This window comes from Plecotus auritus, assembly GCF_963455305.1.
Source record: "Plecotus auritus genome assembly, chromosome: 4".
Classification (NCBI taxonomy): Eukaryota; Metazoa; Chordata; class Mammalia; order Chiroptera; family Vespertilionidae; genus Plecotus; species Plecotus auritus.
This window is the reverse complement of record NC_137775.1, coordinates 126293713-126310484: the sequence shown is the minus strand read 5'-3', so window position 1 is coordinate 126310484 and position 16772 is coordinate 126293713. Positions and strand designations below refer to the sequence as shown.

Below are 16772 nucleotides of genomic sequence, written 5' to 3'. Positions count from 1 at the left end.
ACATGGACTAGAGGCCTGGTGCATGAAATTCGTGCACGGGGGAGGGGGGTGTCCCTCAGCCCAGCCTGCACCCTCTCCAATCTGGGACCCCTCGAGGGATGTCCGACTGCCCGTTTAGGCCCAATCCCGGTGGATTGGGCCTAAACGGGCAGTCGGACATCCCTCTCACAATCCAGGACTGCTGGCTCCCAACTGCTCGCCTGCCTGCCTTCCTGATTGCCCCTAACCGCTTCTGCCTGCCAGCCTGATCACCCCCTAACCACTCCCCTGCCAGCCTGATTGATACCTAACTGCTCCCCTGCCAGCCTGTTTTCCCCTAACTGCCCTCCCCTGCAGGCCTGGTCACCCCTAACTGCCCTCCCCTGCAGGCCTGGTCACCCCTAACTGCCCTCCCCTGCAGGCCTTGTCCCCCCCAACTGCTCTCCCCTGCAGGCCTGGTCGCCCCCTACTGCCCTCCCCTGCAGGCCTGGTCCACCCCTAACTGCCCTCCCTTGCAAGCCTGGGTCCATCCCAACTGCCTTTCCAACTTCCCTCCTCTGCCGGCTTGGTCACCCCTAACTGCCCTCCCCTGCAGGCTTGATCGCCCCCAACTGCCCTCACTTGCAGGCCTGGTCCCTCCCAACTGCCCTCCCCTGCTGGCCATCTTGTGGTGGCCATCTTGTGTCCACATGGGGGCAGGATCTTTGACCACATGGGGGCAGCCATCTTGTGTGTTGGAGTGATGGTCAATCTGCATATTACTCTTTTATTAGATAGGATAGAGGCCTGGTGCACTGGTGGGGGCCAGCTGGTTTGCCCTGAAGGGTGTCCCGGATCAGGGTGGGGGTTCCCTTGGGGTGTGGGGTGGCCTGGGCGAGGGGCCTGTGGTGGTTTGCAGGCCGGCCACGCCCCCTGGTGACCCAAGCGGAGGCCCTGGTATCTGGGGTTTATTTATCTTCTACAATCGAAACTTTGTAGCCTGGAGCGGAGCCAAGCCTTCTGCTTGCTCTATGGCGGCAGCCATTTTTTTTTTGGATTTATGTATCTTCTATAATTGAAACTTTGTAGCCTTAAGCAGAGGCCTGGGCCGGCCATGGTGTGCGGAAAGCTTGGCTTCCTCCATCACCGGGGACAACCCTAGTCTCCTGCCCTTTCCAGCTCCGTGGCTGCTGCCATTTCTGTTTGGGTTTATGTATCTTCTATCATTGAAACTTTGTAGCCTTGAGTGGAGGCCTGGGCCGGCAAGGGCAGGCGGAAAGCTTGGCTTCCTCCATTGCTGGGGAAACCCAAGCCTCCCTCCTGCTTTCTGTGGCTGTAGCCATCTTGGTTGGGTTTATTTGCATATTTTCTCCTGATTGGCTGGTGGGCGTGGCTGGTGGGCATGGTGGAGTGATGGTTAATTTGCATATTACTCTTTTATTATATAGGATGACTCTCAAATATTTATTTTCAACCCCATCCCTGGCTTCGGTTTCATACATGCTACAGTCTGTTGGCCATGGCTGTCTCATGAGTGCCTCAATACTCAACAAAGCTAAGATTAAACACATCATATTTGCCTCTGCACCCCTACCATAAAAGCTACTTCTTCTTCTGGGTTCCATACTCAGAAGCCTGGTTTCTCTTCCCTCTCCTCTTACCCTGCAGCTCAAACAATCACTATATCAAAAGTCTTCCTACATTCATCTTAAATATTCCTATCTCTATCTGTACCGCCAACAGCTCACACTCAGTCACCATCACTCCTCACCAGAATGATTAGAACAATTTATTCCTGTTCTTGCACCTTCCTCCCACCTAAGCCATTTTGTGTTGCAGCTAGAATGATTTTTCTAAGGCTAACAAGCTAAGAGGTAGGTCACTTAAAACATGTACTATGCACCCACTATATATTAGACAATGGCTTGAGGCTAAAAATATGATTGAGACACTATGTGTTTTGTTTGTTTGTTAATCCTTACCATAAGATATTTTTTCCATTGATTTTTTTAGAGAGAGTGAATGGAGGGAGGGAGCAGGAGGGTGGAAGGTGAGAGAGAGAGAGAGAGAGAGAGAGAGAGAGAGAGAGAGAGAGAGAGAGAGAGAGATTTGTTTGATCCACTTATTTATGCTTTCATTGGTTGATTCATTATGTGCCCTGACCAGAGATCAAACCTGAAACTTTGGCTTATTGGGAGGATGCTCTAACCATCTGAATGACTTGGCCAGGGTTTACTATGTATGTGTGATTTCTTTCATTGTTGTGTTTTTTTGTTTTGTAACTATTGACCAAATATCTATGTGGTATTTCAAAAATTCTTAATCATAGAAATTTTTAAAATGATGGTTTTATTGAAATATAATCCACATACCATAAAACTAATTTTTCTAAAGCATACATTAAGTGGTTTTTAATTCCAGAACATTTCATCTTTCCCCTCTTCACCACTCCTGGGCAACCACTAATCTACTTTCTGTCTAGAGATTTGCCTATTCTGGACATTTCATTGTCTGGCTGCTTTTACTTAGCATAATGTTTTCAAAGTTTATCCATATTGTAGGGTGTATCAGTACTTCATTCCTTTAATACCTAATATTCCATTGTATGGATATACCACATTTTGTTATCCATTCACCAGTTGATGGAGGTGAGGTTGTTTTCATTTTTTGGATATTACAAATAACACTGCTATAGGCATTCATGTACATGTGTTTCTATGGACTCATGTTTTCATTTCTTGCAGTGAAACTGTTGGGTCATATGGTAAATGTTTAAACTTTTTAAAAAAATGTGTTTTAATTTATTTCAGAGAGGAAGGGAGAGGGAATGAGAAATAGATACACTAATGATGAGAGAGAATCATTGATTGGCTACCTCCTGCATGCCAGAAGGGGATCCAGCCCAAAATCTGGGCATGTGCCCTGACTGAGAAGGGAACCGTGACCTCCTAGTTCATGGGTTAACCCTTAACCATTAAGCTACACTGGCCAGGCAATGTTTAAACTTTTGAGAAATTGCCAGACTGTTTTCTAAAGTGGTTGCACAAATTTGCAATCCTACTAGCAGTGTGTGAGGGTTCCAATTTTTCCACATCCTTGCCAACACTTGTCTTTCTTATTTTAGCCATTCTAGTAAGTGTGAAATGGTATTTCATTATGGTTTGACTAGTGGCCCGGTGCTTTTAATTCATGCACATTAAAAGGGGATTAATTAGAGGAAATATTTTAATACTAGCTGATTTTGCTCAGTCTGGGGTGCACCATGAAATTCGTGCACGGGGGTGTGTGTCCCTCAGTCCAGCCTGCACCCTCTCCAATCTGGGACCCCTACCGGGATCAGGCCTAAATGAGCAGTCAGACATCCCTCTCACAATCCAGGACTGCTGGCTCCCAACTGCTCGCCTGCCTCTGCCTGATTGCCCCTAACCGCTTCTGCCTGCCAGCCTGATCACCCCCTAACCACTCCCCTGCCAGCCTGATTGATGTCTAACTGCTCCTCTGCCAGCCTGATTGTCCCTAACTGCCCTCCCCTGCAGTCCTGGTCACCCCTAACTGCTCTCCCCTGCAGGCCTGAGTACCCCCCAACTTCCCTCCTCTGCTGGCCTGGTTATCCCTAACTGCCCTCCTCTGCAGGCTTGATCACCCCCAACTGCCCGCCCTTGCAGGTCTGGTCCCTCCCAACTGCCCTCCCCTGCTGGCCTAATCGCCCACAACTGCCCTCCCTTTAAGGCCTGGTCCCTCCCAACTGCCCTCCCCTGCTGGTCATCTTGTGGAGGCCATCTTGTGTCCTCATGGGGGCAGCCAAATTGACTGTCACTGCAAGACACAAGATGGCCACCCCCATGTGGACACAGATGGCTGCCACAAGATGACCTGCAGGGGAGGGCAGTTAGGGGTGACCAGGCCAGCAGAGGAGGGCAGTTGGGGGTGACCAGGCCAGCAGAGGAGGGCAGTTGGGGGAGACCAGGCCAGCAGGAGAGGGCAGTTAGGGGTGACAGGGCCAGCAGGGGAGGGCAGTTAGGGGTGACCAGGCCTGCAGGGGAGGACAGTTAGGGGCAACCAGACTGGCAGGGACGGCAGTTAGGGGTGACCAGGATGGCATGGGAGGGCAGTTAGGGGCAATTGGGCCAGCCGGGGAGCAGTTAGATGTCTATCAGGCTGGCAGATGAGTGGTTAGGGGGTGATTAGGCTGGCAGGCAGAAGCGGTTAGGGGCAATCAGGCAGGCAGGCAAGTGAGCGGTTGGGAGGCAGCAGTCCTGGATTGTGAGAGGGATGTCTAACCACCAGTTGGGATCGGGCCTAAACGGGTGGTTGGACATCCCTTAAGGGGTCCCAGATTGGAGAGGGTGCAGGCTGGGCTGAGAGACACCCCCCCCCCGCCCCCGTGCATAAATTTTGTGCACCAGGCCTCTAGTCAGATATATGATTTGCAAATATTTTCTCTCATTTTGTGGGTTGTCATTTCACTTTCTCAAGTGTTCTTTGACACACCAACATTTTTAGCTTTTTTTTTTATTAAGGTATTATATGTGTACATAGCTTACCATTCCTTCCCCCCCCCACCCCACTCCCATACATGCCCTCACCCCCCAATGTTTTGCATCCGTTGGTTACTCTTATATGCATGCATATACATCCTTCAGTTGATCTCTTTATTTCCCCTACCTCTCCCTAACCTTCCCGCTGTAATTTGACAGTCTGTTTGATGCTTTACTGCCTCTGTATCTATCTTTTTGTTCATCAGTTTATAATGTTTTTCATTATCCCCAAATGAGTGAGATCATGTGGTATTTTTCTTTCATTGACTGGCTTATTTCACTTAGCATAATGTTCTCTAATTCCATCCAGGTGCCTACAAATGGTAATAATTCCTTCTTTTTTATGGCAGCATAGTATTCCATTGTGTAGATGTACCACAGTTTTCTGATCCAGTCATCTGCTGACGGGCACCTAGGCTGTTTCCAAATCTTAGCTATTGTAAATTGTGCTGCTATGAACATAGGGGTGCATATATCCTTTCTGATTGGTGTTTCTAGTTTCTTAGGATATATTCCTAGGAGTGGGATTACTGGGTCAAATGGGAGTTCCATTTTCAGTTTTTTGAGGAAACTCCATACTGTTCTCCACAGTGGCTGCACCAGTCTGCATTCCCACCAGCAGTGCACGAGGGTTCCTTTTTCTCTGCATCCTTGCCAACACTTGTTGTTTGTTGATTTGTTGATGATAGCCATTCTGACAGGTGTGAGATGGTATCGCATTGTCGTTTTTATTTGCATCTCTTGGATAATTAGTGACTTTGAGCATGTTTTCATGTGTCTCTTGGCCTTCCTTCTGTCTTCTTTCGAAAAGATTCTATTTAGGTCCGTTGCCCATTTTTTTATTGGATCATTTATCTTCCTTTTATTAAGTTGTATAAGCTGCCTGTAGATGTTGGAGATTAAACCTTTATAATCCAACACCCTTTCTTTCTTTCTTTCTTTCTTTTTTTTTTTTAAAGAATTCATTAGCTTTTTTTAAAAAAAATATATTTTATTGATTTTTTTACAGAGAGGAAGGGAGAGGGATAGAGAGCTAGAAACATCGATGAGAGAGAAACATCGACCAGCTGCCTCCTGCACGCCCCCCACTGGGGATGTGCCCGCAACCAAGGTACATGCCCTTGACCGGAATCGAACCCGGGACCCTTCAGTCCACAGGCCGACGCTCTATCCACTGAGCCAAACCGGTTTTGGCAAACCAACACCCTTTCTTGATAAAAACTCTCAACAAGGTGGGAATAGAAGGATCATACCTCAACATAATAAAAGCTATATATGATAAACCCACAGCTAACATCATACTCAATGGGCAAAAACTAAAACCATTTCCCCTAAGAACAGGAACAAGACAGGGATGCCCACTCTCACCACTCCTGTTTGACATAGTGCTGGAAGTATTAGCCATTGCAATTAGACAAGAAGAAGAAATAAAAGGCATCCAAATTGGAAAAGAAGAAGTAAAGCTGTCCTTATTTGCAGATGACATGATATTGTACATAAAAAACCCGAAAGACTCCATCAAAAAACTAACAGACTTAATAAATGAATTCGGCAATGTAGCAGGATACAAAATTAACGCCAAGAAATCTATGGCATTTTTATACACCAATAGTGAACTTACAGAAAGAGAGACTAAAAAAGCAATCTCATTTTCCATTGCACCAAAAAAATTAAGATACTTAGGAATAAACCTAACCAAGGAGGTAAAAGACCTATACGCGGAAAACTACAGGACACTGAAAAAAGAGATAGAGGAAGATGGAAACAGATGGAAGAACATACCATGTTCATGATTGGTAGAATCGACATCATTAAAATGTCCATACTATCCAAAGCAATCTATAGATTCAATGCACTCCCCATTAAAATACCAACGGCATATTTCACAGACCTAGAAAGAACCCTCCAAAAATTCATCTGGAATAAAAAAAAAGACCCCGAATAGCCACAGCAATCCTGAGAAAGAAGAATAAAGTAGGAGGGATCTCAATACCAGATTTCAAGCTGTATTATAAAGCCACTGTCCTCAAAACAGCCTGATACTGGCACAAGAACAGACATATAGATCAATGGAATAGAATAGAGAATCCAGATATCGACCCAAACCACTATGCGCAATTAATATTTGACAAAGGAGGCATGAACATACAATGGAGTCAAGACAGTCTCTTCAATAAATGGTGTTGGGAAAATTGGACAGATACATGCAAAAAAATGAAACTAGATCACCAACTTACACCATACACAAAAATAAACTCAAAATGGATACAGGACTTAAATATAAGACGGGAAACCACAAAAATACTAGAGGAATCCACAGGCAGCAAAATCTCAGACATATGCCGAAAGAACTTCTTCACTGATACTGCCCCTAGGGCAACGGAAGCCAAAGAGAAAATAAACAAATGGGACTACATCAAAATAAAAAGCTTTTTCACAGCAAAAGAAACCATCAACAAAACAACAAGAAACCCCACTGTATGGGAGAACATATTTGCAAATGTTATCAAAATTTTTAGTTTTAACGTCCAATTTATCTATTTTTTCTTTTATTATTGTGCTTTTGGTGTCATATCTAAGAAAAACATTGCCTAATCCAAGGTATGAAAATATATTCCTGTTTTCTTCCAAGAGTTTTATAGTTTTAGCATTTACATTTAGGATCTAGGGTTTGTTTGTTTTTTTGGGTATATCGTATAAGGTAATATAACATCATTCTTTTGCTTGTGATTTTCATAGAACTTTTAAACTGTATTGAATTGCTGATCTTTCTTTGCAATTAGACTATAAACTCCATGAGGGCAGAGACCAAGGTGGTCCTACTAAATCTTTTTTTTTTTTTTATGAATAGATGAATTAGGTAACCAAAATATCAAGTTTCTTTTCTTTTCCAGAATTATATCAACTCTGTGAAATAAGACTTTTCATTGTGATGCTGGCAGTGACAATCCCTTGAAAGTAACAATTCAGAAACAAACTAAATGACAGAGTGATAGAGATTGATTTAAAGTTAAATGTTGACTTTCATTTAAGAACTGTGTAACTTTGAGCAAATTACATTACTACCATCTTATTTCTTAAAATGGGGATTTAATTGGTACAGTGTTAAAGGAATAATTGAGATCTTGTAACTAAAGTGCTTTACACGTTGTAAGCATCCATCAAATAGTAGCATTTATTATTGCAAAGGAATAGAAGAATATTGGGGAATCCTTTAACATACTACTTCCTTTTGTCCCAGATTTCTTCTGTAGTACAGATTTCAATATTTTTATTTTCTTTTGTGAGTTGAGTATTGTTAGACCACTGGTATTTGATATGGAAGAAAGGCATACACATAAATACAATTCAATGTGGGAATGACCCTAAAGGTATGCAAATACTCTGGAGTTCAGAATGTCCTGAGCAATAGGAAGAAATACCCTTTGGGGTGTAAGAACTTAGTGAAAAAGGGGTCTGAACAGGACTCTAGGCCTTTTGGATTTATTTCATTGTGGCACATATTTCAGGTTTGTTCAACAGTTATTTACGTGTCTGTCTCCTCCACTAGTCAGCATAAAAAACCTGTTTTAAGTCATTGGATTTCCAGTACAGTGGGCACGCCTCCGATGGTTGAACTGACGTGTTTTGGCCACTTGAGTCAGAAAGGATTATCTGGAGAGGGATGGAGAAGTCGGAAGGCAGAGGAAATACCTCGATTCATTGGCAAGAGGAGGAGAGCGGCTCCGGTATGGGGCACAAGTCAGTCCTAAGGATCCTGTTTGACGTCAGGAACTGAGGGAACCGCCTGCGAGCACTTTCTTTCCGGCTCCTGGCCCTGCAGGGCCACTTCCGGGAGAGGGCGGGGAGATTTGAAAAGGAGTGCGGGGAAGGAGGCCTTTTGCACTGCACCAGGCGGAAGTGTGCCAAAGGTATCCGGATTGCCGCTTCCGGTCCGGGTTAACGCGGTTTAGATACACTGCGTGGTTTATGTGGTGCTGGGACGGACTTCTGAGGGCCAATCGTGGGTGAAGAGGTGAGCACCGGCTTCAGGACTCAGAAGTGGGGAATCTAATGGGAGGATCAGAAAAAAGGCCAGGAACCTGAATACCACCTAACCTCTGTTTCCGAGGGGGCAACTTCCACCGGGAACCCCTCTGCCCTGGTAACGGCCAAAGAAGAGATGGCGCCAGTCGGGGAGCGGCTGTGGCCGACACAGTAAGGAAGGGCGAAGGCGGAGCAACCGGAGGAGCCTTGGAGAAGAGCGAGAGCCGTCACTGCCGACACCACCGCCACCACCATGGAAGGAGCCAAGCCGACACTGCAGCTCGTGTACCAGGCAGTGCAGGCGCTTTACCACGATCCAGATCCCAGCGGAAAGGAGCGCGCCTCGTTTTGGCTTGGGGAGCTGCAGCGTTCGGTGAGGGGCCCAGAGAGGCCGTTCTGCCCCGCGGGGCCAGGGCGGGGTGGGAACTAGGCTTGAGCCGGAGCCCGAACCCGCTGTGGGCCTCGTGAGATCCTCCTCGGGGAGGAGCTGCTCCCGCGGGGTGGGGCTGCGAAGCTGCAGCGAGCTGCGCGGCTTTTTGGAAACTGGGAGCAGCTGGCCGGTCGCGCACCGGCCCTTTCCCCACCTCATGGAAACTGATGAGTAGGTCCTACACTTGACTGTGGCAACCATGTGGTCCTCTTTTAAGTTTTACCCGTGCTACTTGCTTCTTACATGGCCTTGCTTTTCCGTTTTGTCTTCTTTCAACCAGATCCAGCCCTAGGCATTCTCCATCTTCCACTTAAGGATGTTTTGATCCGTCTCCCCTCGGTGTCCAAGTCTTGGCGTCTGGCAATTCCTTCCCCGTCGTAGCTTACACCTCACTGTTCTTGCTGATGTTTCACTCTAGGTTGAGTTCATTATTCTCGAAACTTCTCAGATTTCTAGATTTTTGTACGCGTGAATTTTGCCTGTTTTGGAGTGCACGGTAATTTAAAGATAAAAAAACATCAATGCTGATTTCAGGAAAATCTTTGCAGTTCTCGTTTGCTGCATGTTCTCAGGCCTTGTCTTTTCGGTTCTTTATAAGATATGGGTATCATAGCTGCTTTGACAATTCCGTGTAATTGCAACCTTTTATACTATTGTATTTCTGCATTCTTTGATGCACATGTCTTACGTTTCCTTATCTAATTTTTGTATTCACCTTTGCTGTGTTTTATTTTGTGTGTGTGTGTGTGTGTGTGTGTATACTTGATCTTGCTGACTTTGCCATTTTTAATTTTTCATTTTATTAAAAATTTTGCCCCCTCTTTTATTTCTTTTTTTTAACTAATAATTGGTACTTAAAGGTACTCTGCTCTTTTAAACCAGCCCCTAGGCTGCAAGTGAATATTATTTTAAAATTTGTAATTTTTATATTATACTTAAAAAACCTGTTGGAAGTCCACGTACTGGATAACCTCATGGGAAGATAAGTCTCACTGTAGGTTACACAAGAAAATCATTCACATGTGGTCTTATTTAGTGTTTAGTTACTTTTTGTGATCTGGGGACTGACAAGTCCTTGATTATCATATAGTTTTTAAAGTAAATAGGAGAAATGCTATGCCATGCCAAAAGTCAGCTCTTCCCTACTAAGCCTGCTTATTGTTGTGTGTATTTTAAATCAGTGTATGAGTGCATACCATGTACCAGCAACTGCGAAGCTTTGGTATATGGAAATGAAACAGATAAAAAAATCTCTGCTTGCCACATAGGATGCTTGTGATGATTAAATGAGTTAATACTTACAAAGAGCTTAGAAAAGTTCTTGGAACCTAGAGCTCAAAATATGTTAGTAATCGTTATTTAAATGTAGTCACTTTTATTACTTTACACTACTCTCTGTTACAACCTTACATCATTATCATCATTGTCATCCTATGACCTCATCACACAGGGTCCCAAACAGGAACAGTTGGCACACTTGAAATAGGATAATTTGAGGAGGGTTTATTTTGTAAAGGTACTTTATAGAGATGTGGCACTTAAAGAGGTAGTGTCGTAACCTGTAGCCAAATTGTTAACATTTGTAGGCTGGAAGGGATAGGAGAGAGAGTGGTTCCTTGAATTCTCAAGAAGAGTATGGAGTTGGCTACCTTGAGACGAGTGGTAGTTTTTGGTTGAAGGGACACAGCCAGCATGAGGTGACTTTGCAGGGAGGAAGCTGGAGGAATAAATAAATGTCTTGACCTTATTCTCCTAACCTCCCCCTGGAATTCCCTAGTGGGAAAACCTAACCTGAAGCTAGGGGACATGGGAACCTGTTGCTAGAGTGTATATTAGGGTAGAAAAAATGATAGAAAGGGTGGACCTGGAATATACCTACCACAGCTACATACCATTTTTAGGCGGCTTCAGCATCTGGATTGACAATTCAGGTAACACCTGGGCCTCTTCATTCCTTTACCTCTCTTTCTCAACCACCTGGTCACACTCACACCCTGGGTCTTGTCATTATTAAAAAGTCACCAGGTCCCCAAATTACTAACTCAGACATTTTGTTGGCTCAAGAATCTCAGGTACAGCCACTGTGGAGAACAGTATGGAGTTTCCTCAAAAAACTGAAAATGGAACTCCCATTTGACCCAGTAATCCCACTCCTAGGAATATATCCTAAGAAACCAGAAACACCAATCAGAAAGGATATATGCACCCCTATGTTCATAGCAGCACAATTTACAATAGCTAAGATTTGGAAACAGCCTAGGTGCCCGTCAGCAGATGACTGGATCAGAAAACTATGGTACATCTACACAATGGAATACTATGCTGCCATAAAAAAGAAGGAATTACTACCATTTGTAGACACCTGGATGGAATTAGAGAACATTATGCTAAGTGAAATAAGCCAATCAATGAAAGAAAAATACCACATGATCTCACTCATTTAGGGATAATGAAAAACATTATAAACTGATGAACCAAAAGATAGTTACAGAGGCAGTAAAGCATCAAACAGACTGTCTAATTACAGCAGTAAGGTTAGGGAGAGGTGGGGGAAATAAGAGATCAACTGAAGGACTTGTATGCATGCATATAAGAGTAACCAACGGCCGAAACCGGTTTGGCTCAGTGGATAGAGCGTCAGCCTTCGGACTGAAAGGTCCCAGGTTCGATTCCGGTCAAGGGCATGTACCTTGGTTGCGGGCACATCCCCAGTAGGGGGTGTGCAGGAGGCAGCTGATCGATGTTTCTCTCTCATCGATGTTTCTAACTCTCTATCCCTCTCCCTTCCTCTCTGTAAAATATCAATAAAATATATTTAAAAAAAAAAAAAAGAGTAACCAACGGATGCAAAACATTGGGGGGTGAGGGCAGGTATGGGAGTGGGGTGGGGGGGGGCAATGGTAAGATATGTACACATATAATACCTTAATAAAAATTTGAAAAAACAAAAAACAAAAACAAATTCACAAAACAAGGTTTTAAGGCAAAAAAAAAAAAAAAAAGAATCTCAGGTAACCTCATATAGTAGTTTTTATTTTTGAAGTCTTATATAATTTTAATTTTTATAAAAATAAAGTTTTATTTTTTTATAACTTAAAAAAATCAAAGCTAAACTTTAAAAACTTTTTAAAAAAGTTGTAAATGGAAATTTTATGAGAAAACTCCCTAGGATGAAAAAGCAGTTATGTATAGACTTTCTCCTATGAAAGATGAGGGCTTAGGCTCCCTCCACTTCTTTTCATTCATTCTCTCTAACATATTACATTTTTTGTTAAATCAATACACATTGTGAATTAAACCATGTAGCATATGTACCATGGTAATACTTCCCATTTTGTGCAACTTTTTTCTTCTCATGGAAAACATTGCCTTTTTTTTTTTTTTCTTCACATTTGCTTTCTTTTCTATATATCTATAGTAATTCATTACAAACTTTGTCATGGAGTTTGACAAACTTGCTCAAATCTGACCTGGTTGCTCTCTTGTATGTTGCATGATTATTGTCGTGGGATCTCTATTTAACACTATCCTAAGGTATTCCTTTCACTTCTCTCTTGTGTTGGATGCACTAAATTTTGGATCCGATGGTCTTTTCTTGGATTACTCCCTCATTTGTTGGGCAGTCAAGAAGGGAACCTTCACCCTTTCTCTCTCATTGTCTTTCTCTTGGGTCACTTTTACCCTGAGAGAAGTCCTCTGGTCTGCCTGGGGATTATAAACTAGGCTGCTGGTGGCAGGTGGAGAATGAGCCAGGGGCTTAGTCACAAGGAACAACAACAGCCTGTAATTATTGGAATCGAGAGTCTAGGGCTGTGGCCGGCAAACTGCGGCTCGCAAGCCACATGCGGCTCTTTGGCCCCTTGAGTGTGGCTCTTCCACAAAATACCACAACCTGGGCGAGTCTATTTTGAAGAAGTGGCGTTAGAAGAAGATTAAATTTAAAAAATTTGGCTCTCAAAAGAAATTTCAATCGTTGTACTGTTGCTACCGTGTTTCCCCGAAAATAAGACAGTGTCATATTAATTTTTGCCCCCAAAGACACGCTAGGTCTTATTTTCAGGGGATGTCTTATTTTTCCATGAAGAAGAATACGGTACACATTTATTGTTAAATGAAAATAAAGGAAATTTATTACCTGTATACGGTACGGTAGTACGGTAGTTGTCAACACAAACCAGACAAACTGTGAATCCTACAGTATCAAGAATTTACTCATTTATTCAATGACAATCATGTCATCATCTTCTGGAACATCATCATAACAATCCAATTTCTGAATTTCCTGGTGAATTTCTTGTGACTCCATTTCTTTCAGAATCAGTGGACCAAATCTCTCATGTTTAGCAATAGCACTGTCTTTAAATGAGTACTTCTTGTCAAGGTAGCCTGCTCACAGTGCATTTGCAATGCAACTGTCAGTGATTTTCTCCCATGAATTCTTCACCCAAGTCACAACTTCTTGCAGTTTAGGTTTCACAAAGTTTCCACGCTGATTTCTCTCCATTCTATTTTCAATGTAGTCATTAATTTCCATGCGCAAATTGTCTTTGAATGGCTTGTTTATTGCAATATCAAGAGTCTGGAGATAGGCCGTCATTCCTGCGGGAATCATTATCTGATCTATTTTTCTTTCGTGAAGAAATGTCTTCATGTCTTTAGCGCGGTGAGTGCTGTCTGCATCCCAGACTAGCAGACCGCTTTGGCTCCCTCGCATAACAAGCGGCAGCATTAAATCGACCCACTTCCTTATAACTGCTTGTGTGGCCCAGGTTTTTTCAGTTTCAAGAATAAAAATGCCCCAAACACGTTCAATCTTTTCCTTCTTGCCCTTAGAAATGATTAAAGGTGGGATTTTAGTGCCATCCAGACGAATTGCCAAAATACAGGAAACACGTGCACTTTCGTAAGCAGTGGAGGGAATGTACGCCAAGGAGGCACCCCGCTGTTCAATTGTTGTTTGAGATGATTGGCCCATAAACACTGCAGTTTCATCCATAGCAATCATGTTGGAAAGATTGTATTTAGAGAAGTCAACATCATCAATAAAGGACTTGAATGCAAGTGCTCGCTTAATAACTTGAGTATCTTCCAACCTAAACAATGTTGTAGATCTTCTTAAAGACAGTTCACTTCACTGAAGGAAATTAACCAGCCATTGTTGTGATGCTTTGAAGTCTTCGGGGGCTATGTCAAACTGTGGTGCCATTGCAAGGGCAAATTCTTGAATCTGAGCCCTATTCACAACCAAAGCCTTTGCTCTCCTGTCAACAACCCATTCACAGATCAGGTCTTCCAGCTCGGAAAATAATGGTTGCCCACCTGATCCACACTTGCGCTTTTTAGCATTTCCCTTGTCCACTTGTTCAATGAGGTTACCATACTCTGCTCGCCATTTTCGGACCAATTGGATACTCAACATCTTCTCTTTGCAGAAAGCAGTAAGATTTTGGCCCCAAGAGTCTTCCACGATTCCTTTCTTGTACTCCACGGAGTAGCTTTTTCTTTTTGCGCTCATTTCTAGGGGTAAAAAAAAGGAATTGGGGTATCAAGGTGGGGGGAGGAGGATCACTCAAAATGACACAGGGGGCATCAGAGGGGGGAATCAAAATGGCACAGGAGAATCAGAGGGGGGATTACCATTTTAGTAACCCCTTTTGATCCTCCTGTGTCATTTTGACTGTCCCCTCTGATCCTCCTGTGTCATTTTGATTGCCCCCTCTGATCCTCCTGTGTCATTTTAAGTGATCCCCCTCCCCCCACCCCTGTGCCACTGAACACCTTCACCAGACATCCCCCCTACCCCTTTATCAGACATTTACCCCCTGGGGCCTGCCTGGGGACTGTCACTGGGCTTGCTGGGGCCTGGATCTGGGCTGGAGCAGGGTCTGCCACTGACTGAGAACCTTCAGTCATCATGAAGGCGGCCGTGAGCATCAGGTAGTGTCATCAGAGACAGACCAGCACTCACCACCTTCGCCGCGTCCCGTCCGCTCTAATCCTCCTGTTCTTCTACACGCATCTGCGAAAGTCTCCTCCTCTCTCCCGCCCCGTGCTCACCGCTCACTCCGACCTCCGCTCCACCTCCACACAGCAGTAACGTCACTGGTTGCTAGACGCCAGTCGGGGCGGCCCTAGGGACCAATTTACGGTAAACTAATTTTCATTCTGAGACAGAGTCTGGGGGCCTTATTTTCAGGGGATGCCTTATATTTCACTCAGAAGGAAACCTGTAAGTAGGTCTTATTTTCGGAGGATGTTTTATTTTCGGGGAAACACGGTATTTGGCTCTGTTGACTAATGAGTTTGCCGACCACTGGTCTAGGGGATGGATTCACTAAGTATTTGGCTTTAATTTAATCACCCATTTTCAGTATGATGGCCCTGTCCTTATGTGAGCCTGTTGTCCAAGAGTCCAGAGTCGTACTACTTCAGTCTTCCCAAAGTAAACCTTGAGTCTTTTGTGATGGTGGGAGAATAGTAGCCTGGCTGCTCACAGTCAGGAGGAAAATCTAGGAATCTGTTTATACAGATTTTGAACCTACTTGTTCCTTTGTTTCCTGTTCTACCTGTATTTCTGTTGTACATGGTACTTCTAATTTCTGAGCCTAATTTGGGATTTTGCTTATGCATTAGTTTGTCCCTTGGTGGCATTCTCATCCCATCCTCCCTCCTTGCTCCTAGACTTATTCCAGCTTTCTCAGACCTCCTAAGACAGTTAACACTCATCCATTAGCTTTCTAGTTTCAACAACAGTTTTATTATTATCAATCACTAGAGGCCCAGTGCACGAAATTCATGCACAGGGGTCCCTCAGCCCAACCTGCACCCTCTACAATCCAGGAGCTCTCAGGGGATGTCCTACTGATGGCTTAGGCCCACTCCCGTGGTTCTCTGCTCTCTGCTGGGCCTGGGGGTTTCGCTGCAGCCATGGAGATGAAGCCCCCATGCCTTGCTGTCCACTCTCTGCCTGCCACCGCCACGCGCCATGCGAAGGAAGCCCCAATGCCCTGCAATGTGCTCTGTCTGCCAGGCCTGGGGGCTTCGCCGACACTGACACACTAAGGAAGCCCCCAAGCCCTGCTGTCCGGGCTCTGTCTGCCAGGCCTGGGGCTTCACCGCCATCACCCTGCAAATGAAGCCCCCAAGCCCTGCTGTCTGGGCTCTGTCTGAGGGACCTGGGGGTGTTCCCGCCACCACCTTGCTAAGGAAGCCCCCAAGCCCTGCTGTCTGGGCTCTGTCTGAGGGACCTGGGGGTGTTCCCGCCACCACCTTGCTAAGGAAGCCCCCAAGCCCTGCTGTCCGGGCTCTGTCTGCTGGTCCTGGGGCTTCCCCACCGCTGCTGCGCTAAGGAAGCCCCCAAGCCCTGCTGTCTGGGCTCTGTCTGCCGTGTCTGGGGGCGGATCCAGCCTCGCTGCTTGGTCCCCGCGAACCCCTGCGGGGCTGACAGGCCCAGACGTTGCAGCAGCGGTGTAGCGGGGAGGCTGCTCGGGCGGACAGACCCGGACACTCGAGCAGCGGGGCTGAGGGGCCTGGGCACCGCCATCTTGTGGCTATGGGGCCGCCATTTTTGTCGCGGAGTAATGATTAATTTGCATATTACTCTTTTATTAGATAGGATTGTTTCCATTCTCTTTGTTCTTGTGGGTTTTCTCCACCCCCTTAACCTGCCCTTTTTTTTGTTTGTTTTTAACTCTTTACTCTGAGTTTAATGGATTTTAAAATATATATATATTTTTATTGGTTTCAGAGAGGAAGGGGGAGGGAGAGAGAGATAGAAACACCAATGATGAGAATCATTGATCGGCTGCCTCCTGCACGCC

General features: G+C 44.8%; 1 protein-coding gene across 1 annotated transcript in view; it reads left to right on the top strand.

The window, feature by feature from the left end:
- The first annotated feature begins 8349 nt into the window (after positions 1-8349).
- Positions 8350-16772, top strand: part of TNPO3 (transportin 3) — a 115217-nt gene continuing 106794 nt past the window's right edge. The window contains exon 1 of the mRNA XM_080664426.1: positions 8350-8895. Within this exon, the coding sequence (XP_080520552.1) occupies positions 8776-8895 (120 nt within the window). The 5' untranslated portion in view covers positions 8350-8775. The remainder of the gene's footprint in view (positions 8896-16772) is intronic.